General features: G+C 39.0%; 1 protein-coding gene across 1 annotated transcript; it reads left to right on the top strand.

Moving 5' to 3' along the window:
• The first annotated feature begins 1,156 nt into the window (after nucleotides 1-1,156).
• tmtc4 (transmembrane O-mannosyltransferase targeting cadherins 4) lies at nucleotides 1,157-17,756 on the top strand. The gene is made up of 18 exons (XM_007547179.2): nucleotides 1,157-1,613; nucleotides 1,745-1,943; nucleotides 2,067-2,182; nucleotides 4,447-4,663; nucleotides 8,299-8,386; nucleotides 10,059-10,159; nucleotides 10,342-10,434; nucleotides 10,602-10,763; nucleotides 12,021-12,223; nucleotides 12,418-12,592; nucleotides 13,274-13,405; nucleotides 13,509-13,588; nucleotides 13,662-13,769; nucleotides 13,866-14,007; nucleotides 14,857-14,971; nucleotides 17,025-17,137; nucleotides 17,260-17,329; nucleotides 17,487-17,756. Exons 2-18 carry the CDS (start codon nucleotides 1,782-1,784, stop codon nucleotides 17,633-17,635), a joined length of 2,226 nt encoding a protein of 741 aa, XP_007547241.1. The 5' UTR covers nucleotides 1,157-1,613; nucleotides 1,745-1,781; the 3' UTR covers nucleotides 17,636-17,756.
• The last annotated feature ends 6,475 nt before the right edge of the window (nucleotides 17,757-24,231 follow it).

The following is a 24,231-nucleotide window of genomic DNA, read 5'->3' as shown; positions in this document are numbered from 1 at the left end:
AATGTAAATTGAGTGGACACAAATCAACTCAGTATTTAAAATGGAATGATTTTTAGAAATGCTTTAGAGTTCATTATATTTTTGTGAAAAATCCAAAAATTTGATTATTTCATGATTAATATTAATAATTTCATGATTAACTGTGTAGCTGGAACTATGAATTAATATTGTTTCACGCTTTAATATGAACGTGATTGTTTATCGTATATGTTTATTCCAAGCTTCTGACCTTCATGCATGAAAAAGACTGCAATAATAGCTTCTCATATTTTAATTGTCATGTTTGATGCTTAAGCAACTTTGAGGATTTTGTGGAACTTTGGGAGAAAATCTGCTTCTTGTTAAAGAATAGGTGAGACCATATTACCAACGTTTTAAGAAAATAAATCATGCAAATGTCCTCAACATTTTGGCACATCACTGACAACTCCTTGATCTAACTTTCAGGAGGAAATTAGGCTTTTGTAGTTAGGTAACTTCACTTACATGCCTGTGTTAGAGCCATCAACTTAAAGCAAGCAAGCTGGTTAAGTTTGAACAGATTACATTTGGCTAACACAGGTTTGTTCCAGTAATTTCCTGTGAACAGAAAAGAGCAGTGATGAACCAAAGAACAGAAGTGACGCTATGTGTGATCTGGAAATACTTGCTTGCTGTCTGTTTGACCAAAGCAGCAGGTCACCCTCTGACTTGTTTGAGCAATCTCATGTATTATGAACAACATGCTTGCTACATTGCCTTGCTCTTCATAGTCAGAATAACTTTTAAGTAAACATACGTCTTCAGTCCACATTGCTGTATTAAAAACGTTTATTGGCAGATTACTCTGTTGTAATGTTGTAATCTTAAGTGTTGTGTTAGTTTCTTGTAAGTGGAAAATCTTCAAAATTAGCAAAAAATACATCCGTAAAACATTAGTTTGAGTATAATTGCCTCGAAAATATTTATTTATTTATTTCTACTAATTTTGGAGTGTTTCGTATCCAGTGGGTCTATAATATTCTCGTCAGTATTTTTCAAAAACTTTATCTTAAAAAAAAGTTAATTAAATAAAAATATATTATTCATTAATTTAAATCAAATTGGAACGTTTATTTGCTCTTCTGCTGGCGACGTCGTCCCACGTGCCTCATTTGCGGCAAATAATTGGCTGAAATTGAGCACGTGACATCTATGCTGAAGAGGAAGTTTTGGATCTTGAACGTGTGTATTTGTTTACAGCTGTGAGCTCTCCAACTGAACCTCTCCCGGAATATTTCTTATGACTGATTATCCCCATTTCTGTCTTAATAACCATCGAGCAATTCTCAACTAGTTGTGTCTGCATATGTTGCACGTTTACCGACGGGCTCTAACGGGGGTAGCACCTGCTAACTAGACGTGCTAAAAATTTAGCATTACTAGCTTGCAGGTGTTAAGGTCTCCTTGACCTTAGACCCTCAAGAAGCCGGGACAGCGTAATTAAGACATTTGCAGTAAACTGGTTTTGCACAACTACCGCTGTGGAGGAAGCTGCAGAGGGACGTTCATCAGTCATCTTGCTGGCAGCGAAGCTAACATGAGGGTGAAACAAAACACGGTGACATGTCGGAGCCTGTCTCTGCAAAGACAAGGTATGAATGCATAAAAAGTTTAAAGGCTGAGTTTACTTTGTGAGTCAGTTAGTAGCATTTGAAGTGCATTCATAGCAGGTGACTTGTTATAGCTCCCGTGACTCTGCTTGCACCCATCTTCTTGGTCTTAGGGAGATGATGATAGAACGAACAAAGAGCCCATGAATTATGGCACAGACCGAACTTTACTGGGATCACCACATCCCGCTGCCAAAGCTTGGTGCAGTCCAAGCCAAGGTCACCGTCGCCGTGGTGGCGCTCCTGTGCTTCATCAACAGCTATGATGGAGAATTTGTATTTGATGACTCCGAAGCAATTGTCAACAACAAGGTTAGTTGTCCTTCTTTTTACAACTCATGTTTAACATGATGCTACTTTTGGAGTGCCAATTTTGCTACTATGTGACATGAATGCTGCAGGAATGTCCTTTTTTTTATTATGCTTGCATTGCAGGACCTGAAACCAGTAACCCCTCTGAGCAACATTTGGAGAAATGATTTCTGGGGAAGCAACCTGAGTAGCAACTCCAGTCACAAATCCTACCGACCGCTTACTGTACTTACATTCAGGTAATGGACGGTGTTTTCTTTTGTTTTCTTCTTCTTCTTTTTGCACTTGTGCCCTTGAATTCTTAAAGTATTTGCTGGATTAATAATTTAACAAGATGCCATTATTTAGTTCCTATTAACAATTAGATGAATGTTGCAGTTAGGACAAACTAAGCTGATATAACATCTTGCATAATCCAAATAGTAATAGAAACAAGCTTGACGTACCAACCTGTCATAAATAGAAGAGGGATAATTTGTGCTGCAAGTTATCTTTGCAGCACAAAGACATTCTTAATGTTTGTTTTTAATCTCAAATCATTCAGATATCAATGTTCTACTTTATCTCAAGCATTGACTTTTGACAAAAATTGTAACCTTAAAAAGAAGCCTTTATTGTGTGGGTTCTAATAGGTTACACAATGACAATTAATGTTCCCATGCATTGCAAAATTATTCATAGCTGTTGGAACACTTTCACTTTAGAACCACAAACTTCAATATATTTTATTGGGATTTTATGCAAGAGACTAACACAACAAAGCACATTAATGTGAAGCAGAAGGATATAAAAGATACATGATTTTCAAATAGTTGGATAAATATCTCCATATTTATTTATTTTAAAAATAAATATTTGAAAACTGTAGTGTACGTATGTGTTCAGCCTCTTTTAGTATAATCCCCCAAAATAAAATGCAGTGTAAGCATTTGTCTTTGAAAAACACTTGATTAGTCATTTACGTGTGCATTTTGTTAGAGAACATTAAAGAAGCTCAGCTGACAGGTCAGGTCAAGTTTTAGAAAATACAGGAGCATTAGGTTATAAAACAATATCTTACAGAGGACTTTTCCAGCTGCTATCTAAGAATGAAATATATTTGGCACAACACAAACCTACCAAGATATGGCTGAAAAATTAGCATAGCACATCACCCTGAACATACCATTCCCACTGTGAAACATGATGGTGGCATCCTCATGCTGTTGGGATGCTTTTGGTCAGGGTTGATAGGAACCATAATCCTAAATAAGGGCAATCATAAAAATATAATCTGGTAAATTCTTCAAAATACCTGAGATTGGGGTGTGAGTTCATCAAAACATTCAGGATTCAGGATATGTTAAGTGGGCTGTGTGAGTGAGTTGTGTGAATGAGGACAGAAGTAAGAATTGTTGATTTACAACAATGCCCTGTCAAGCCTTATAGTTATTTATGAACAAAAAGAAACTGGGGAAACAGAAAACAAGTTTGTGCATTACATCGTAATTTTCTGCACAGAGTGGCGTGTTAAAATGCTTATGTACCTTAAACTTTTTTTTGGCATTTTGTTACATGACAACCACAAACTTTAATGTGGTTTTTGTGGCATTTTATGTGAAAGACTAACATAAAGCAGCATTTAATTGTTATGCAATAGAAAAATTATATATACACTTAAGATGTATACCTGAAAGGGTGAACACGCAGTGATGTGAAAAATCGTTTGTCCCCTTCCTAATTTCATGTTTCTTCTTATATTTGTCACACTTTAGTGTTTCAGGACATGAAACCAATTTAAATCAAGTTAATGACAACACAAGTAAACACAAAGTGCAATTTTTAAATTAAAGTGTTTATTATTAATGGAACAAAAAATCCAAACATACATGGCCCTGTGTATGTTTGTCATTGCTCCATAAATCTGTTAAGTGGTTGCGCCACAACTGCAATCGGCCGTTTATAAAAACTTGTAACTGAGTCTTTTTCAGCGATGCAGGGAAACGTCAGCCCACTCTTCTTTCCAAAGTTATTTTAATTCAGCCACATTGGAGGGTTTTTGAGCAAGAACTGATTCCTTAAGGTCATGTCACACCATCTCAATAGGATTCAGGTCAGGACTTTGACTAGGCCACTCCAACACATGTAATAAACAGGGAAAAAATAGTAAATTAGGAAGGAGGCAAACTGCTTTTCATGCCACTGTACATGCAAAGGCTGCTCCCTTAACTATCTGGTCCTTTTTCTGCAAACATTTTTCAAATGTCTAGTATGAAGGGCTTTGGTTCAGTCCTATAACATTAGCTTGTTTGCCAAAACAGTTCAGTTGTTGGTTGCTAATGATAAATGGCTAAACTGTTACATACCAAATAAAACATTGTGTTTCATCATGTTCCAATCACAATATCTTGTCACATTACTTGTAGCACTGTGTTTAACCCCACTAATGAGCATTTGCTTGATTTTACCATCTCTGTCACTAATAAACATTTAGCAGCAGTTTCTTCTTGTTTTGCTGTTGCAGGTTAAACTACCTCATAGCAGGAGGCCTGCACCCTGTTGGCTTCCATGTACTAAACATCATCCTCCATGCTGTCATATCTGTCCTTATGATTGACGTGTTTGCTATACTGATTGGTGGACTGGACTATGATGAGAAGAGTTGGACAGTGAACCATGCTCCAAAGACCTCTCTACTTGCTGCCATCTTCTTTGCTGCACACCCAGTTCATACAGAAAGTGTAAGTAGAATTCAGCGACGTTAGGTTTGGCAATCAGTAGAAAAATCAGTGGAAGTGAATTTTGACTCCGTTAGTGGAAGTGCAAACGCTTTCAAACCGGCCTAATTTCCGCTTGCATTGAATAAAGAGAAAATTGATTCTTTAGAAACAGAGTAGTGAATATATGTGGAGATATGAAGTTAGCCTAATTTTTAGGTTGTTCTTCAAAGCACACCAAATTTATTGCAAACATTTCACACTAGAACAGCACAGGGAGCAGTTTAACCCAGAGTGTTTTCAACTCTGCAACTCTGTTAAACCCTCTATGGCTAATTTTTGTAGAATTTTTACATAAGTGACTTTCTCTAAACCACCTGTTTTTAAAATAAATCTTCACTGTTTTGGTTTATTGAATGAAAGGAATGAGATTTTAATTTTATATTTTACTGGTTCGACCAGATTACTCACAGTTGCCTCCAGTAATATGACTGGGATATGACAAATAATCAAATGGGTCTAGACCTATTAGAAGAAGATATAGGGCATGGCTTGGCAGATGTAGATTGTGGAATGAAGAATAAGACCAAAAGACAAAAAAACCACTTCCCTATTTGTAGCATTTAATAGTAAACCTAACGCTCCCCTTTGGAAGCTTAATTCCTCTAATGACTAGAAATAATTTCATCCATTTGTCCTGTAAATAACTACACACTTAATATGTCCTCAACGTAACAGAGCACAGCCCGAAAGTATGATAATCTAATGGAAGTTTAAACAGTTGCACACTTTCTCTTGCATCAAGTACCATGTCTATTAGAGGAATTATGATACTGAATGGTTTGTTGTTGTGTTTCATCTTTTAATTTTGTTCCTACGTCAATTAAAAATCACACAAAGGTTTCACCTGTTACTTTGCTCCAAATCATAGGCGTCAGATTTGGCCTGCTCCACATCAAATTCTTATGTAAAAATAGTATTTCAGGGTTTTGAACAGAAATTTTTCATCTGTATTAATTTTTTATTTTTTTTTTTTATTTTTTATTTTTTGGAGTTTGCAGACATTTAATCTTATTTCAGAGAGTGACCAACATAAAACAAACAACCTTTGGCTGTAAAGTTCCAGGTTGCCTTCCCAGACAAAGCTCCTGTTTTCTGAATTGGTAATTTATATTTAAAACCTGTTACTATTACACCTTTGCACAGAGAACAGTGAGCAACATTTCTGCAGGCAGTACTGAAAGGGAACAGCCCTCTAGGTGTCAGTGAGTGCAATTTACATAAATGGCATGAAACCTTGCTCTTCTGTAGAAACACACATGACGAACTGCCCAGAGAAGATGAAGGGTTCAGGATAATTAAGTTCAGGTGTACAAAGCTTTATTGTATTATATTTAAAACATGTCCGTTTTTGTTCACACATTCACATCTGCTTGTTACGACGTGTCTAAAGATCCAGTTCAATGTCTGTTAGTTATCCATCATGTGTAGACATTGCACAAGTTCCCCACTTTGATCTTTGAATCTCTTTTAAGACCGCATGCTTTACAGATCAGAGCTTAGCAGGCTAATATAAAATAAGGACACACTGAAAACGGATGAAAATTTGCTAATTTAAAAAAAAAACCCTTTCAAAAAGCCTGAAGGAATATGGATCAGCAACACTGGACATTTTGCTCCCTGATGCAAGGAAAAAAGATAAAGAAAACAACTGTTGACTTTTGCACATTAACATATACCTCAAAACATTTATGAAGCTTTTCCAGTAGAAGTTGCTTATGGGTAAGTTATTTTATAGCATGTTCCAATATTAATAAAATGGTGATGAATTTTAGTCATGGATTAAAGACGACATATCTTTGATCAGGAATACTGAGATTTTGAAATATGACTTTTTGAAAGGGGGTAATGCATAATAATTTAGTAAACCACTGTGAGCAGCGGCAAACTAGCTCAAAACAAACACGGATGGAAATGCAGTTTTTTTTTAGACAGCTCATTAAATTGGATTCAGAGCTTATTCCTGTTTCTTTGAGTTTTTATAATAAAGGAAGATTATGTTATCCAGTGGTGGATAAAGCTAAAACCCTGTTTGATTTTATTTAAATTTACCTTTTATTTAACCAGGAAGTTACTATTTAGATTAAGAATCTCTTTTCCAAGGAAAACAATGCACATAATGTTATGCGGGGTTTTGCAATTAATCAAATTTATCATAAAATTTTTGGTTCTTGATCCAAATATTGAATGATTGTAAAGCAATAATTACTTTTCCTGTTAAATTTTTGGCAGTGTTTCACTTTGAAAGTATTCTCGTTTTTTTTGTTTGTTTTTTTTTATGTCATGTTTGATTGATGTGTCCTTCACTACCATTTGAAGGCAGCTGTGCAGCCTTATTTCAGTAAGTCAGTACAAGCAAAGATGGCAAAAACGGGACAGGAGAAGCAGTAAAACGCCTATAGCAGTTAGGAATTGGCACATGATGTTACGTTTGTTACGAGGGCACCGTTTCGTACCGGGAAAAAAAGCCGTTAAACAACCAAACTGCAAAAATGTGAAATGGTGGAAGGGCAAAACTGACCCTGGCAAGAGCAACAACGCAGGCAGCGTTTAAAAAACATGAAAGGTGGAGACACAGACACAGGCTATGTACAATTTGCTAACATGTGGTGTCTGCATCTCTCAGCAACATGATAAAGTCTATGCAACCATCTGAACTGTAACCTTGTATTTTTTATAAGGAACTAATACAGAAAGTGAGTGGAATTTATAGAATATATTTTGCTAAAATTTAAATGAACCTTCGCCAGCTGCACTAAAATGTGAATGAATCTGTTTATCCAAAAATGCCTTTAGTCGGTATTTGTCATGAACATTTTTGAATATGAATTTGTTGCAATGATAGATTGATTTATCTAACATTACTTTCTAGATATATAATTTTTTTTTTTTTTTTTTAGTTTGTGTTTTTCCTTTTAACTTTAGCTTGACCAGCCTCCTTTATAAAGTTGTACAGCCCATTCCACTCCAGATCTGCTCATGTTTTGGGGCAACAAATAAACTTCTAACAGTCATTATTCCCTCATGGCTGCATGGCAACTTGAAAAAGAAGTCCAGAGGTGTCAGCTCTAAACATCCATTGTCTCTATGCCTGGAACAAAAGCCCCGTCTCAGCTGGGTAACGCAGGGCCAAGGTGTGTGCAGTAGTGTGATCTATGCTGGGGTTCTTATTGACCTGCCAGCTTCTGTGGTTTTTGCAGTAAAACTTGGCTGGAAGGCAGCAGTCCCCCCCCCCTCAGCATTCTCTTTAATCATGCAGAGCAAGGACTGGGTAAAACCTGGGGGGGTTTGGTGGGAGGAAGGCAGACTGCAGGCTTATGCCTGCTGTAGAAATCAAAGCAGGCAACCCTAGGATGCCAGCCATACTGTACCCACACACTGTACACAATACGCACACCAACAGTAAGCATGCTGGTAATGAGTTCCTCCTATTTTTTTGTTAAGATATGTTCAGTTTCAACTTGGCTTGGAATCTAGCACAGGTATTGTTAAAAGTATTTACTAATAAATAACATTTATTGAATAAAAACAGTTTTATTTGGGGGAAAATTTTAAACATGCTGCATGTCTCTCTGGTTTGTCTCTTTTGTTTCTTTAAGGTGGCAGGCGTCGTGGGTCGAGCGGACCTTTTATGCGCTCTATTCTTTCAGCTGTCTTTCCTCACATACTGCAAAGCTTTTAACAAAGGTAAGGAATCCAGTACAAGTATTTGTTCTTGATTATACAGCAAAATTGGCTTATTACATTTGTCTTTGTGAAAGCTCAATAGGCATCATTATGTTTTTTAAAAACTTCTTTCCCAAAATCAGGGTTCTAGTATAGTTTCATAGTGCACAGAATATGTTTTCTTATTTTCCAAGTCAGGGTAAATATGGAAAACAGGAAGTGGAAAATGCTATTTTCTGGACATTTTTTTTTCCTTTTAATTTGCCACATCAAAACTTGACTTTGACATTTTAGATAACGATATTTTGGTTTCTGGCTGAGAAACTAAAAATAGAGCGAGTAAAATAAGTTATGAAAATGTCAACATTTTTCTGAGTAAACACATTTCAACTAGCCCTATTAAAATGAACATTTGGACAAGCCAATGAAATATTAGAATCATATATATTCTGATCAAGTGAGAGCAATTTTGAACTATTGGGATCTCATTGCACACACTATGTTTGTTGGAGAAATGTTGCTGAACACCCTGAGACGCCGTACCTGTTGTGATGTTTGTAGAACATCACGGTGTGAGGCTATCGTTCAACATATGGCTTTTGCAGGCTTCATATGATTAAAAGAGAAATGAATGCAGGAGTGTACATGGCAACATGGTTCTCAACTAGAAAAGGATGGAATGTGACAGTGACTGAGGGTCAGTCTCTGCCTAAAGGACTTTTAGGCATTTAAATGTCTTGTTTACTAGTGATGGTGGGATGAAGTGGGAGTTGGATGGACACATCAGCAGGTGTGATGGCACTGCTCCAGTCTGTTGTGGTGAAGAATGAGCTGAAGCAAACAGCACAGTTTTTTTTTTATTTTTTTTTTTATTTAGCGGTCCATCTGTGTTCTGATCAACATCTTTGGCCAGGAGATATTGATCATGACCAAAATAATGACATCATTGATACAAGTAGCCCAAATTAGTTTCCTCCTTAGGATGGTCAGACTCAGTCTAAGAAACCTTTTGAGCTCCATCATCTGCCATTGCTCTTCTTCATCAAAAGGAGTCAGTGAAGGTGGTTTGGGCATCACTGTGTTTCCTGGTCATCTTCCTTAGGAATAAGGGACATACCCATCCTGGACTACTTTGTGTATTGTGGGTGTAAAACAATTACTTTGGCTGTTACTATATGGTGAATATGGTGTATTTGTCAGTCAAAAATACACACTGTTAAAAATGTATTTTATATATTAGATATACTCTTGTTCAATAATACAACAATGTTAATTGGTTATCAGGGTTCTAAACTTTCTCTGGAGTTCTTTAAACTGATGTTCTGTGGTTCAGATGCCAAGCAAAGCACTGAAACATTGAATTAAATCTTCATAAACAGTATAAAGGCATCAAAGATAAAAAATTCTGTCCTGATTTGAAAGGTCTCAGCATTATATACTTCAACTGAACTGAAGTCCAGATGACAGAAAGGCCCTTTATGAACCTCTGAGTCAGAAAACACTCGCATCTTATTTCCTGGTTAGTGAAGCACACACTCAAAACAAAACCTGGCGACTGTGTTAAAGTGTTTTCAATGTAAAGGTTTTGTACCTAAAATGTTATAGAAATTGTCAAAAAAATATATAAATGTGGAAATGTCTGAAGAGTGAGTAGGAACCCTGTCTATAACCGATGCGATCTTCATGTCCTCAGGGAATGACAAAGATGGCAGATTTTCTGTCCAGTGGGTTGTGGTCAGTCTTGCGTTGTGTGGTGCGGCAATGCTTTGTAAAGAACAAGGCATCACTGTTTTGGTATGAAAATCTTACTTTCTTTCTTTTTTTTTAGAATCAGTTCAGTCTGTCCTAGCAATATAAGCAAAACATTATTGTGATTGTGTCACACTTGGTTGCTCTTCGTACTATCCTAAACTCTGCATGTAATAACTAAAAGATCACTGCCGTGCATAACCTGTGTGGATGCATCTTCCCCTCAGGGTGTGAACGCAGCCTTTGATGTTCTACTGATCTGTAATGTTAATGTCTATGAACTTGGCCACAGGCTTCTCTTCAGGAAGAATTCTCCTGAGGTAAGTTAAACATTTATTCTTCACATTTTGTGTAATAAATTGTCTTCTCTACATAATTAATGTCACATCACATATTGTATCCTATAAAGCTGAGTGAATCAGAGGATATATAATCCTGATGACTCGTCGCTCGAAATCCTTACTAACGGTTTTTAATGTTCTCACAGCTAAGCGAGATTCTTCGGACAGGTTTGCTGAAACGATTGGGCCTCATGAGCCTTGGCGGCCTCTCCATGCTCTATGCACGCTGGAGGATCATGGGCACCGGACCGCCGGCATTCACAGAAGTAGACAACCCGGCCTCTTTTGAAGAAAATATATTTATTAGAGTAAGTAAGCTTTTTAAAGGATTCAACAATAAATCATTATTTATAGTCGGACCCAGTTTATTGCTTTAACCGCAGTATGTGGGGAATAAAGTCTCGGCTAATAGTCTGAAAATTACGGTAGTATATTTTCATCTTTTTTTTAAATAACGTATTAAATTACTGAATCACTTAACAGCAGTTTTAGTCTTATTTTTATAACTTTGTTTTATATATCTATTTCTATGATTTGTTTGTATACGTTTTAAGTATTTTACCAATCAGGATAAGTATGGAGAATATTTTTTATCCCAAGTTTCTAAAACCTAAATATGAACAAATACAGCACTCAGACATGAGCATTGATTGATTACATACTATGTAATCAATGCTAAATTAGTGCATTTGGCATTTATTACATCTTAGAAAATCCAGACGCTTGTTGATGTCAAGCTTCACGACTTTCTGGATCGTATGGATTTCCTAAATAAATAAGGCAACAAGAGAAAATGAAAAACTGTTTTTAATTGCTTGCTTCTTTTCTTTTTCTTTTTTGTATTTGATCTAGGTAAGCTGCTGCAGTCTTACACAGTAGGAAAAAAAAAAGACTAATGTTGCACTTTGAGAACCTAAACGTTAACCATTTGAGTTTAACCGGTCCGAAACGGTGCATGTTTTCACCTGAACGTCAGAAGTGCACAGAAAACACAGAAAAACACAGCTTAGCTTTTTTCTCTTCTCTTTGTTTATGTTTTAAAGTACAATTATAACATCATCCAATGTTCTGTCATCTTTAAATGTAATTGTAGATTTTCTTCAAACGTTTTCAGCTGGCTGAAAAAAAAAACAACAACTTTAAGCTGATGGCAGTACAAGACATGTACTGCTGCTTATGCTAGCAGGTTTTCTAATTGATTATTAAGAAATGTTTAAAAATGTTCATTTGTACAACATAAAATGCTTTGAAAAAGTAATCATACCACTGAAACTTTTTCCCAACACAGATACCAATACACTGCTGAACAGTATAATTGTGAAGTGAAAAGGAAATGATTCACTGCATTTTGCCATCATTTAAAAACCTTTTTTTTTTATTTGCAAAGTTTCATTTAAAACCCTTTATAGTTTTGTGCATTTGTATTCCACCACCGTTACTCTAATGCCCTTAAATAAAACACATTTACTTTACTGTTAAATTTGAAGATATTCCCCTTTTTCTTCCTTTCTGTGCTCTCTCTCATTTTGTCCTCCCCTCCTCGTTCTTTTGTTTTTGATTGGCAGATTGTGAACTATAATTACTACTACTCTCTTAATGCCTGGCTGCTGCTGTGTCCCTGGTGGCTGTGTTTTGATTGGTCCATGGGCTGTGTGCCTCTCATTAAGTCGGCCACTGATTGGAGGGTGGTGTGGCTGCTGCTGCTCTGGTGTGTCCTGATAGGCTTGGTAAGCCAAGCCTTATGCTCGCCGGACAGCCAGAGGAGGAGGTAAGCCGGCAGAGCCCACTAGTGCTTCTTTCTGTAGATGAAGGAAAGTATTTGTTATATATATATTTTGTCTTACACTGCACATCTACTATAGTAAAAAAAAACAAAAACAATCCCACATAGTTGGTAATTTCAGCTTCCATTTCAATACAGCGTTACATTGATTGAGTTTTATATCCTCTCTTCTCTCACAGGACGCTGACCTTTGGCCTGGTGCTGCTAGTCGTCCCTTTCCTGCCTGCGTGCAACATTTTCTTTAGAGTTGGCTTTGTTGTTGCTGAGAGGGTGCTCTACCTGTCTTCAGCCGGATACTGCTTACTCTTGGCCTACTCCCTCGGACAATGCTGCTACCGGTGGATCAAATACAAGGTGTTGTGTTAATCACCCCCACCCCCGCCCCCCACCTATTAAATAAAGTTAAAGAGTAACAAAACCTAACAATTAAAAGGTGGGATTTCCTGTTTCACCGCCTTATTTTTTTATTTTTATTTTTTTTGCTGTGACCAGGTCACAATGTCCTGGATTTTATGTATTTAATTGAATTCTGGCTTTAATCGCGGTTTTTTTTTTTGTTTGTTTGTTTTGTTTTTTTTGTTTTTTTTTTTGTTCAGTAACGCATTGATGGAGAGAAAAATATGAGAAATGACTAAAGTATTACCTGTAAATGCTAAATATACAGTGCCAGCCACATTTATTGCCACCCCTGCTAAGGATGTACAATAGGCCTTTAGGTAATTGCTTTTACTGCAGTAATTTCATCACAAAAGATTTTAAAAAAAAAGCTTATACTTCTTTCAATGAACTTATTCAATACAGTAAGAGATCCCATGTTGAGAAATGATTGCTTTTAACAATATCTCAACAATTTTCATTGTGAAATAATTATACGGCAAAAAGTTTTTGACTCCCTTTAAGACCTTTTTTTGCACATTTTACCAGACGTGCCATTAAATGCTGCAGCACTATATTTTACAGATATTATTGCTATGAAATTTTTAAGCCAAATACTCTGGTCCCCTGTTAAATTTTTCCTGTGTTTTCCTTTTCCAGAAACTGACATGCGTCATGCTGCTCGCTCTGTTATGTATGTATGTAGTCCGCTGCGCCCTCCGCAGTCACCAGTGGCGGTCTGAACAAAGCCTCTTCTCCAGTGCCCTATCTGTCTGTCCGCTCAATGCCAAAGTATTTATTTTCCTTACTTTTTTATGGCAGAATCTACTGCCTTTCAAAAGTATTCTGTGCTCAGTCAGAACAAACCGTGTTTGTTTGCTGACCTTCTCCTCAGGTACATTATAATGTTGGTAAAAACCTGGCTGATAGAGGAAACACTACTGCTGCTGTGAAGTATTACAGGGAGGCTGTCAGGTAGGCTTCTTCATAAGTAAATATAATTTATAGAGCAAGAAACTGACCTGTGTTGTGTGTTTTTGGCCTTCAGACTACATCCGAACTACGTCCATGCAATGAACAACCTTGGAAACATCCTGAAGGAGCAGAATGAACTTAGTGAGGCAGAGCAGCTCTTGTCTAAAGCTGTTGCCGTTCAGTATGTTGTCCTGAAAGAAAAAACAAATGATTTCAAATCACCTAAACCATTATCCTTTTCACAAGCTCAGTAATTGTTTTCTCCAAATTTGTCTAGACCTGATTTTGCTGCTGCATGGATGAACCTCGGCATAGTTCAGAACAGCCTCAGGAAGTTTGAGGCGGCAGAGGAGAGCTACTGGAACGCCCTGCGCTACCGGAGAAAATACCCAGACTGCTACTATAACCTGGGTCGCCTGGTGAGGTTTCCTCACTTCAGCTGCTTCATTGAAACGGATAAAATAAATCAAGTTACATTGCTTCACAAAAGTATTCACACCCCTAGAGTTTTTCACATGCTGCTGAGTTACAGGGATTTTATTAGGATTTCATGTGATGAAATCAGACTAAAATTTTAGAAAAGTTTAACATGTAAAAATCTATAACTTGTGGGAGGCATTTGTATTCAACCCCCTTTACTTTGGTACCCCTAAATAGCATCCAGTTGAACCAACCGTCTCCTTAGTGGTAAATAATCTCTGTGTAATGTAATCTCAAATGTGGAATCTTGTCAGGGTTGATGGGAAGAAGAACGATGCAGGTTTTATCCAGGAAGAAAACCAGTTACAGGCTCCAAAAGACTTTTTGTAACTAGGGTTGAAAGTTCACCTTACACCCTAAACACACAGCTTGAGGTACAAAAGTGGTTTGGATCAAAGCATGTTAATATGTCAGAGTTCAATATATTCCAGACTTAAATTCGGATGAGAATTTGTTGCACGACTTAACATCGTTTTGCATTTTTTGAGTTTCATATTTTTAAAAATGTGAAAAAAAACAACAAAACAAAACATGTTTTTCCTTCCACTTAAAAAAAATAACAGAATATACTCAATAGTGCTGATTGGTCTCATAAAATCTGAACTAAATGCAGTGACGTTTGAAGTTTTTCACGGTTTGAGACGTCACAATGTAAACGGTGTGATTACTTCTGCGAGGCATAGTACGGATCATAAAAACCAACTGCATAAAATATATTTGCTTTACATTTGTAAACCTTTTCCAAATCTAAAACAGTTTATCATGGACTTTCTTTAATGTTGTGATAGTATGCTGACCAGAACCGACATGTGGATGCCCTGAATGCCTGGAGGAATGCAACTATGCTTAAACCTGACCACAGTCTGGCTTGGAACAACATGGTTATTCTGCTGGACAATACCGGTAAAAACAAAAAAATACACACATTCAAATATAACTTTTATTTCTACCCCAATAAACACTAAAAAACATTTTTACTTGCCTTTTCTTTTTATGCTGTTGCTGCTAAAACAAACAAAAAACTAATTGTGATTTAGTTTACTATATTAAAACTGTGTGTTTTGATTGCAGTATTGTTACCGCATTAACTGCCAAACACACACATACACACACACACACACATGCACATGCACCCTTGTTGTTTTCAGAAATGCAGGAAATCTAAATGGCCAACAAGATTAGACCGGAAGAGCAGGAACCACCAATGCTTGAAATTTATGTATTAAAGCTTTTGTGTTGTGAGTTTTGGAGGCACTCTTCCCTGCCGTGTGGAGAATGCTCTGATTTCCAAAACGCTCGAGCCGTTTTGTCAGAAGCTGCTCCCGTGAGGGCGGAGTCTCCCAGGAGGGCAGTGGAACCGTCCAATCAGGGCCCAGCGTGTCTCCTGATCAAAAGAGGGCAAGCGCAGCCAGAACAGCGCCCCCCTCAGAGTTTCCCCTTGCCGCAGTTTGCTCCCCGAAATCTCACACAAATAATTCTGCCCATCTCCCCAAATCCTGCAGTAAACCATAAAACAAGACAAAAAGCAAAACATTAGGGGTCGTTTTGAAATGGAGGAGAGATTGTTTGGCATTCACCTTTTTTTCTTTTGATACAGATAACACAAACAAAAGGCGCGCACTTGATCAGATGTTGGCAGGCTGCATGTGTGAAGGGCACAGGCCGTGAGTCAGGAGATGACTACCATTGTTTTGCCCTCTGTTTCTCTTGTCTGCCTCTTCTTTCTCCATTTCTGGCCAGACATCAGACAGATCTGTGACACAGATCAATAACTCAGTAGGCCTTGCGTTCAGCTGTAATTAGGAGACTAAACCACTCCTCCATGTGTGACGGGGGGGGGAAAAAAAGCTTTAGATAGTGTTTACCAATAAATCAGAGAGGGTCTTTGTGTCTTCGTGTTGCTTTTTTTTTTTTTTTTTTTTGCCTTGCATAAGAATTCATACCTTGTTTTTATTTTTGTTTTTTAAATTTGTCATGTTACAACAATTTCAATGTGTTTTATTGGGATTTTATGCTCTAGGCCAGCAGAAAGTTGTGTATAATTGAGAAGTGGAAGGAAAATGATTCATAATTTTCTGAAGTTTCTACAAAAAAAAAAACTTGAATTCATTTTTCTAGACTCAATACTTTGTAGAACCATCTTTTTCTGACGAGGACTTCATATTACAGCTGCACCAATATATTGTCATTCCAACAGCATATCACAAAGAAGTGTTCAGAATGCTATAATTGTTGGCTAATATGTTCCAAGTGTTATCGTTTTCATATTATTATCCCAGTTGGACAGTCTCATAGCAACAGATACTCACACAGAACCCCTGTGACGTCACCAAAAGGTGATGCTAAAGATCACGGAGTGGAGGAAGTATAGATGAGGAGGAGGACAAAGAAGAAAAGATATTGCAACTGATTTTTTTTCAGTGTAACATTTTTTTTACAAATATTACCTCCATCACAAGGTTTCCGGTTATCATGCAGCCTTAGCTGCAAGTCTTGTGGGTATAACTCTGCCATTTTTAAAACAGAAATATTTGTCCCTGTTTTGCACAATTATGAAAGATCAGTCAGATTGGATGGAGAGCATTTATGAACAAAAGTCTTTCCCCAAATCCTCCCCTGAATTTGACTCTGTTTTTTTTTTCTTTTTTTTTCTCCCATATGGTTATTTGTAAAAATTAAATTGACAATCTTGCATCTTTTGTACCTTCCACCTCACAAACACGCACTACTTTCTGTTGGTCCATCACATAAAATTCAAACAAATGCAATAAAGCCTTTTGTGAAATGTGAAAATTTGTAAGCAAAGGTACTCCATCTAAATATTTTTTGTTTTACATTTGTAACTCTCTTGCTCTGTCTTTATTGTTTCCTTAGCCTGGTGCTAGCATTGTTTTTACGATCCTTGGTGTCTCCCATGATGCTTCTTTGATTTTTGTGAACATTGTTTCTGTTCAAGGTAACCTGGGCCAGGCAGAGCTGATTGGCCGAGAGGCTCTGAAGCTCCTCCCCAATGACCACACCATCATGTTTTCACTGGCCAACGTCTTGGGGAAATTACAGAAATACAAGGTGAGTCAACATGGCTTAAAAAAAATTAATGATTTTATTTCAAGCTCATCCAGGTGTGATATTTTTTTTTTGTTACGAGTAAAAAAGGATCCTCTTTTCTCTTTTGCTTAAACTTCTTTTAGGAGTCGGAGAGCTTCTTTCTTCACGCCCTACGGATCAAACCAAATGCTGCTAGTTGCCATGGCAACTTAGGTAAAGCCACAGCAGTTTTGATTTTGGGAGCTCAGAGAAATCAAAACACTAAAAATATTAACTCTAGCAGAAGCGACATTGAGTAGGCTCCATGTTTTGAAGGCTTTTAATCAGCTAAATCACAACCGCTGCATCCCGGTCTTGTGTTTGTCCTCAGCTGTGTTGTATCATCGCTGGGGGAAGCTGGAGCTGGCAAAGAAACACTACGAGCTGTCTCTAAAGTTGGACCCCGAGGCTCCTGGGACCAGAGACAACTACAACATGCTGCGACGCAAACTGGACCAGCTTAAACACAGCACGCCCTGAGGGAACCCAACAGGGACCCCCTGTCTGCTATAAAATACATTTTCCACTATTTCATTTTGTATTATTTTATCTCACTTGTTCTTCCTTTGAACGTTTTTGAAATAAAGTCCACAATCTGTGTGCCAGGCTCCAGTTTTTATTCCTTAAAAGGAGAAGGGGGGGGGAAATAAATGTTGCAAAATGTTTTTTGTAGTTTAACTATTACAAACTCTTTCATGTATGCGACCTAAGCGTCAGGTACCTAATTGGATTTCATGGGGGTGTACTGATCAGGGCTGTTGGGATACTTCTCCCGTTTTGAAGCTTCGTTTGAACACCATGTGGACCTGATCCACGGTGAACCCCGTCCTCTTTTCATCTCTGACCCTGTGTTGTGTCAGCTGGACAGAGCACCACGCGCATGTAGGTCCAGGAAATCTGGTGTAGATTTATTTAAGTTGAGCGCTTTTCACAAGTCTCAAATGTTTCCCAACTCAAAGTTACAATAGTTTGGCCTGGGAGCACTCGCATGCACCTGCAGAAAACTTGAGTGTGACAGCGGGTTTTCATTAACTATTTGGTGATACACGGTGTCTTGTGTAACTGTTTGTACCTTTTTTTTTTCCATTTCATACTTTGTCAAATGACAAAACTTTAATAAAATAGTTAACCTGTGGCAATATTTGAAAACTGCTGCTGTCATCCATTCAGTCTGACTAAACTTGAGCTATTTTGCAAAAAAATGTTTAACCAATCTGTATGTAAAAGTGTACATTTGGCTTGAAAACAGTTTCCTGAAACCTATCAAAAAATTACAGTGGGCATATCATGAGCATAAAGTGCTCAGGTTTCTGCACTTTACAGCGTGAGCAAAGTTATTTTCCTTTTTTCATTCAGGTCTTCAATTTAATCTACACAAACTGTGTTTACACTTAGAATAGACATAATCCAAAAGTCTTGTAGTTGCAATGGTACTTTTAAGTTTTGACTTCTGGAGGGCTAAAAATATGCACATGCTAAACTTTTATTAGCAAAATAGTTTTTCTTATCCTTATTATTCTTATCCTTCCACTTTACAATTAACCCCTTGTGCTGTGTTGATCTTTCATGCAAAGTCCCAGTGAACAGCATAGAAGTTCAAAGTCGTTTCATGTAAAACTGTGGTAAAATTCACTTCACAACAAAGCACTTTCGAAAGGTGCTTTATTGATTAGATTTTTTTTTTATTTTTATGCCTTTTGTTCCTTAGTGGGACTTCAAGGTTCAAAAATAACCTTCGTCTCCCTACTCCTCCTCCTCCTGTCGCCTCTGTAGTTAATAGGAGAAAGGTGTCTCTGCTGGGAAGTTTTTCTCAAGTGTCCAGAAGCAAACGAGGGGTCGGCCGAGACAGGAAACCCTTGGCCGGTCCTGTATGAAGATGGCCCTATAGGGCAGAGCCTTCAAAGGGAGACGGGGATGATCTCCCCAGGGAACCCGCGCGCGCGTCCACGCACACACGCATGCCCGCGCGCGCGGCCGACGTCTATTGAAGACGGCTACGGAGGGGCGGGGAGGGGGCGAGGGAAGGCAACCCCAGTGCGAAACATCAGTCAACAAGTGTGCACCCGGGGTCAAAGTTCAACACACTTCTATTTTTTCACCTGCTTCCTACAGCTTGCAGGAAACTTTTGAAGCCGTGGCGGGCTGGTATGGCTTTGCTTTAGGGGCGGCTAAGTTTGTTTACCCATACAGTACAATACACCGGTTGACGCTTTGATGCTTGGAAGATGTTACTGATACGCTCATCGGGGGGTGCCACGGCACACACGACCATCGGCGTCCTCTGCCTGTGACCTCCTCAAAAATGCAACTAATGTCACATGATGAAATTTCCCCCTCCCGCTCTGCGCTGTTTTGTCTTCTTCTTCTTATTATTATTATTATTATTTTATTTTTGCTGCTTTGATGGTGAGATTCAGAGGCAGACAAATCTGAAAGCACAACAAATATGTGCTGTGTTCTTGAACGGATTGTTTGGTTCGAGATGAAACCTGTTCCAACAAGACTCGTGTAAAGGTCGGCGTGTTGAGGAGACTTCACACTACTGGAGGGACCGCAGACAAAAGGAAGATCAAAAATGATAGGATAGTGACATTCAACACGAAAGGCTTTTTGCTTCACATTATTTTCTGTCGTGCAGAGTAACACGCGGCGCTGCCGGTGTTCGATTGGCTGCGAAACCATCACCTGTTCTATTTATGTACTTATGGATCCTTCCTTTACTTTCCGTGTGATCCTTTCATTCGGCGCCTGTAGTCGACTGTCTGCCGGCGCAGGGCTGCGCTGGGACGCCAGTGGGGGAGCCCACTTTTGTCATAATCATTCTTTGAATACCTTTCATTATCATAAAATATGTGAGTATTAAAGGGACGGGTTCATCGGCCCCACCAACATCTTCATTATCCATTCTGACTGACAAAAACCTGCTGTTCTAGGGGGGGTTGACATTAATAAAAGATGGAATCCGACAGCTTTAGGAAGTCCTCGGCTTGTTCTCTCTGCACCTTTTACCTGCTTGTATCCGCCGCAGTGATGTGTAAGGAAATCAGCTGTAGGGGCCATTATTTACTGTGTTTTAGTTAATCACACTGATGAGTTTTGCTCATCATAAACACTGGCAAAGGCGATGGGAATCGTTTCTGTTTGTTCTCTTGGAAAATAACATTAAACTGGAAAAAAAACAAAAAAAAGGAGTTTGGCTTGACTGCTGCAAAAATTATTTGGAAAAAAAAAAAAGCATTGTCATCCCCTTTTGTTGCAACAGTTTCAATAGAAAAACAACAAGCAGGGGAGCACTGATTTCAACCCACTGGGGCTGTTTTGGAACAGCAGGTGAGCTGTTTTGCATTTGACAAACACCAACGGCAGAACTCACCGTAAAGGTAGAGTTTATCAAAACTGCCACACAGAAAGTCCCTAAAATCTTTTTTTTTCTTCTTTTTTTTTGAAGATGTGATTGTCATGGTGAATTGAGGCGATGTCTAGAAGAAAGGTCTTTTCTTTTCCTTATCCTAAATGTTTGTATACATCTAGGCCGAGGGGTTTATTTTATTATATTTTTTTCAGTACAGTGGTTCTCAAGTGTCTTACAACTATGACTTGGACTTTTTTTTTTTTTTCTTGCTTGAAGCAACGTTATAAAAACAAAGAAATAACAGAAGGGTCTTACGCAGAAAATCTATTTGGTCTTTGCAACCCAGTTCACCAAATCCAAAAAGGCTGCAGCTGCAGTAAGAACTTATGGTGATTTGTATCTCATCAAGCCTTTCACACACTCCACCACCTCTACTACTAATAAACAATCAATTATCATTTCTGCTGACATGGCAAATAAGCAATACTACTGATACTGGCACCACTACAGGCAATCGAGGTTCCACCTTCTTAGTTTTCGTGACTCCAACAGTTTGACAACCCTGGATTTCTGAACGTTGGTCAGACGTTCAGATATTTTTAATCAAATAATAGCTCTAAAATGTTGGCCCGGTTTTTGGGGTTAGTGAGGATACAAGAAGAAGCCTCATCATTCCTGACAGTCAACAATACTGAACAATAAGTCAACCAGATTAAACTTTGCTAAGCTTCTAGAAATGGTAGGATGCCAGCAGAATGCTGGTTAATGTCAGTGAACTGACTGGTGAATTAAGTTCAGTCTGTGGACAACATATGCCTTTCACCTGCTTCATTTAGCTCAAGCTACTGCTAGCTACTCAGACTTCAGACACACAACACTATTTAGCAAAGTCCTACATATTTACAATTTTTGTCAGTACCACTGTTATTGTATATCACAAGTTTATTGCTTTTAGAAGAATGTTTTCCTCTGTCCATGCTTTAACTTCAAACCTAACCCAGTCTGTTGGGTCAAATCCACCACCCAGCCCTGCTTGGTTAGTGAAATAACCCAAACTGCACAGTTGGTTTTCATTTTTACCAGTCAGTGTTTGAGTGCAGTGTGAGTCGTTTCTGTAGGATTGAAAGCCAGCGCGGCAGCTTGAAGTGCACAGCGTAAGTAGCAAATTGTACATCTGCACGAGTGGCTCATCAATGTGACAGGATGTGATCAAGGGCGGCCCTGTGATGTGTCCGCTGGGCCTCCGCGTGGCCCTCGGTCTCCTTCACCCCCACGCTCCCCCCCGCCCCCACCCAGATCCACAACAACCCTAATGGGCTCTGATGTGCACCTCCATCTTGCCTGTCTAATTGATGTAAATAGTGCACATTTGGACCCACAGTCCTTCCCACCATCCCAGCTGGCCCCTCCCTCTGTTTCTTCTAACAGTAGGGGTCAGAGGTTAGAGTGACTGAATGAGCATTAGAATGGCAGTCCTTATTAGAGGAGCAGCTTGTCTGACACCCCAACCACATCCTAGAGAGGGGACCCACCCCGTCCGCCTCATCTAGATCATATTACATGACACAACCTCGGAGCAGATACTACCAGCGCGCTACGACACTGTAGGCCACTAGGGCACGGTGGCATTTTCAGAGGAGTCCCCCCCTCGCCTGTCACAGCGCCTTCCCGACGCCGCTCTGTCCGTCTGGCTCCGATGCACTCTGTCATTTTAAGCAGGGCCGCTGTCGGCGAGCATTGGGACTCTGCGTCTCCATGCCCTGGCATTTTCAGCGGCTTCCTCGGCAGCCTTAGCATCCGGCCACCCTCTTGAGAGTGTGTGATGTCGCGGTCAATGATTAATAGTTAGAGATGCGCTGTAAAATGCCCAGTGCGGCCAGATGCTAGTCAGGGCTTTGTTTGAACTGATATAATGGACATCGGCTGCCAATTTGGCTCCCTTACAAAGCCTGGAAGTTCCCCAAGATTGATTCTGTTTCTCTGCAGCAGTGCCCTGGGGGCTGAATTTTTGAAGATGCACTCTTGTGAAAAATGTTGCGGGGTATTATCTTCAGCTGAGAGAAGCGCTGCGAATGACAATAAACGGTCATGGATACAGGCTAACAAAACGGTCAATATAATCCTTGACATTTGCATGCAAGAGTGAAAATGTAAGCCAGTTTAGGATCATTTTATGATATCTGACATCAAGGAAAGTCTCCCTGGCTGAGGATGAATCAAGACGGAAGGCGGGTCGGGGGGGTGAGGGGGGGGGGGCAGGCTGGGATAATTTGCAGCAGGAGCCCTGCGAGACTGTTTTGCAAAACAAAACGAAAGCAGCTAGACCCTTATTGAAAAATATAGTGCAGTGAGACGGAAATTTATTAACTGGCACCAGTTAATGTGTGCATTATTCATTTCTGGCGAGCATGAAAAATGATCTAAAGAGGTTTGAAATTGCAGACGCGCAGGCTGACTGCACAGTGGCTGAGCTCGCTGGTTCGTTTCATCCTCTTGCAGGGATGTTTGGGCAGAGAAAGGTGGAGGGCTAAAGGGGCAGAGAGACTGAGGATGGAGAGGAGGAGGAGTGAAGACCCCTATTCTGGACAGTAGAGTTTTTTTTTCCCCCCTTTCTTTCCCAGTAACAGCTGTGCTTGTCTCACGAGGGGGCGGCAGCAGCACCGAGAGAGAGGCTGCTTGGGACAGATGGACCAGCACCACCTCCCTAACCTCCCACCACCAGCACCTCTTCTATTAAAATCTCTTGCTCTATTAATGCTTTCATCCAGGCATATATGCCTGGACACACTGAAAACTGCTGAGCTTGCACCAGTAGACCAAGTACATCAGCTCCAAAGTTTGACTGTGTTCAGTTGGAGAAAAGACTGGCATGGACCTCACCATCATTCTGCCATTTTTAAGTCTTCTCAAGAAGACTTTGTTGAATCAGCTAAATGTTAATGTCTGTGTGTCGCTTTAAAGATTTTAGTTCGCACTAGAAAAGTTTGTTTCACTTATGGGCATTAACCTTTTACCTGCTGAGTAGTCACTTATATCCTTAGTTTTAACCTAACTTTTACTTTTATGTACTATTCTTATATTATTTTGATAATTCTTGACATAAAAAAAAGTTTTAGTTTTTTTTTTTGTATTGCAGCTTTATTGTTCATTAGCAATGTCTACTATTCCCCAAAAAATATAAAAAATGTGCTCAAAGTGTACAAATCGCCTAAACAAACAGTAAATAAATGCTTAACAACAGTTACCATTGTGGATCCTAGTGACTTTAATCAGGATGAAAATCAAACCCCATATTCAGGCTGAAACCCAGTTGTGTTTGATGAACTCTGGCAAAAATCGGCCCACATCTGATCTACGAGTTGGTTACCAAAACAACCTAAATTGTGTGTATTATTTTTTTTGTTTGTTTGTTTGTTTCTTTCTTTTACCCCACAGTTTTTATAATGTGTGATTGTGCAGACTCCTCCGTCGCTCCGTCTGACTTTCTTCTTCTCCTCATCTTCCCTGTAGTAGGAGGTTGTGGGCAGGAGTTGGTGCCAGTGGCATATGGCTTTCCACTGAGCTAAACATTCATACAAAAGACAACCCCATCAGTCATGGCTGTGACCATGTGAAGGGAGAGAGCAGGCCTCTGATGAATGGTGTTTGGGACTTACCTGCTGTTAAAACATGCCCTCCAAAAAGAAAAAGAAAAAAAACACCGCCTCCCTGAAGTACGTATAAC

This window comes from Poecilia formosa, unplaced genomic scaffold (genome assembly GCF_000485575.1).
Source record: "Poecilia formosa unplaced genomic scaffold, Poecilia_formosa-5.1.2 Scaffold19, whole genome shotgun sequence".
Classification (NCBI taxonomy): domain Eukaryota; kingdom Metazoa; phylum Chordata; class Actinopteri; order Cyprinodontiformes; family Poeciliidae; genus Poecilia; species Poecilia formosa.
This window is presented reverse-complemented; position numbering and strand designations above follow the sequence as displayed.

Bases quoted from the DNA above. Each gene is read 5' to 3' on its own strand.
- tmtc4 (XM_007547179.2), top strand. From the start codon at position 1,782: ATGGCACAGACCGAACTTTACTGGGATCACCACATCCCGCTGCCAAAG. The intron at 13,406-13,508 runs GTATTTATTTTC...CCTTCTCCTCAG, and splicing joins TCTGTCCGCTCAATGCCAAA to GTACATTATAATGTTGGTAA. The intron at 17,330-17,486 runs GTAAAGCCACAG...GTTTGTCCTCAG, and splicing joins TAGTTGCCATGGCAACTTAG to CTGTGTTGTATCATCGCTGG.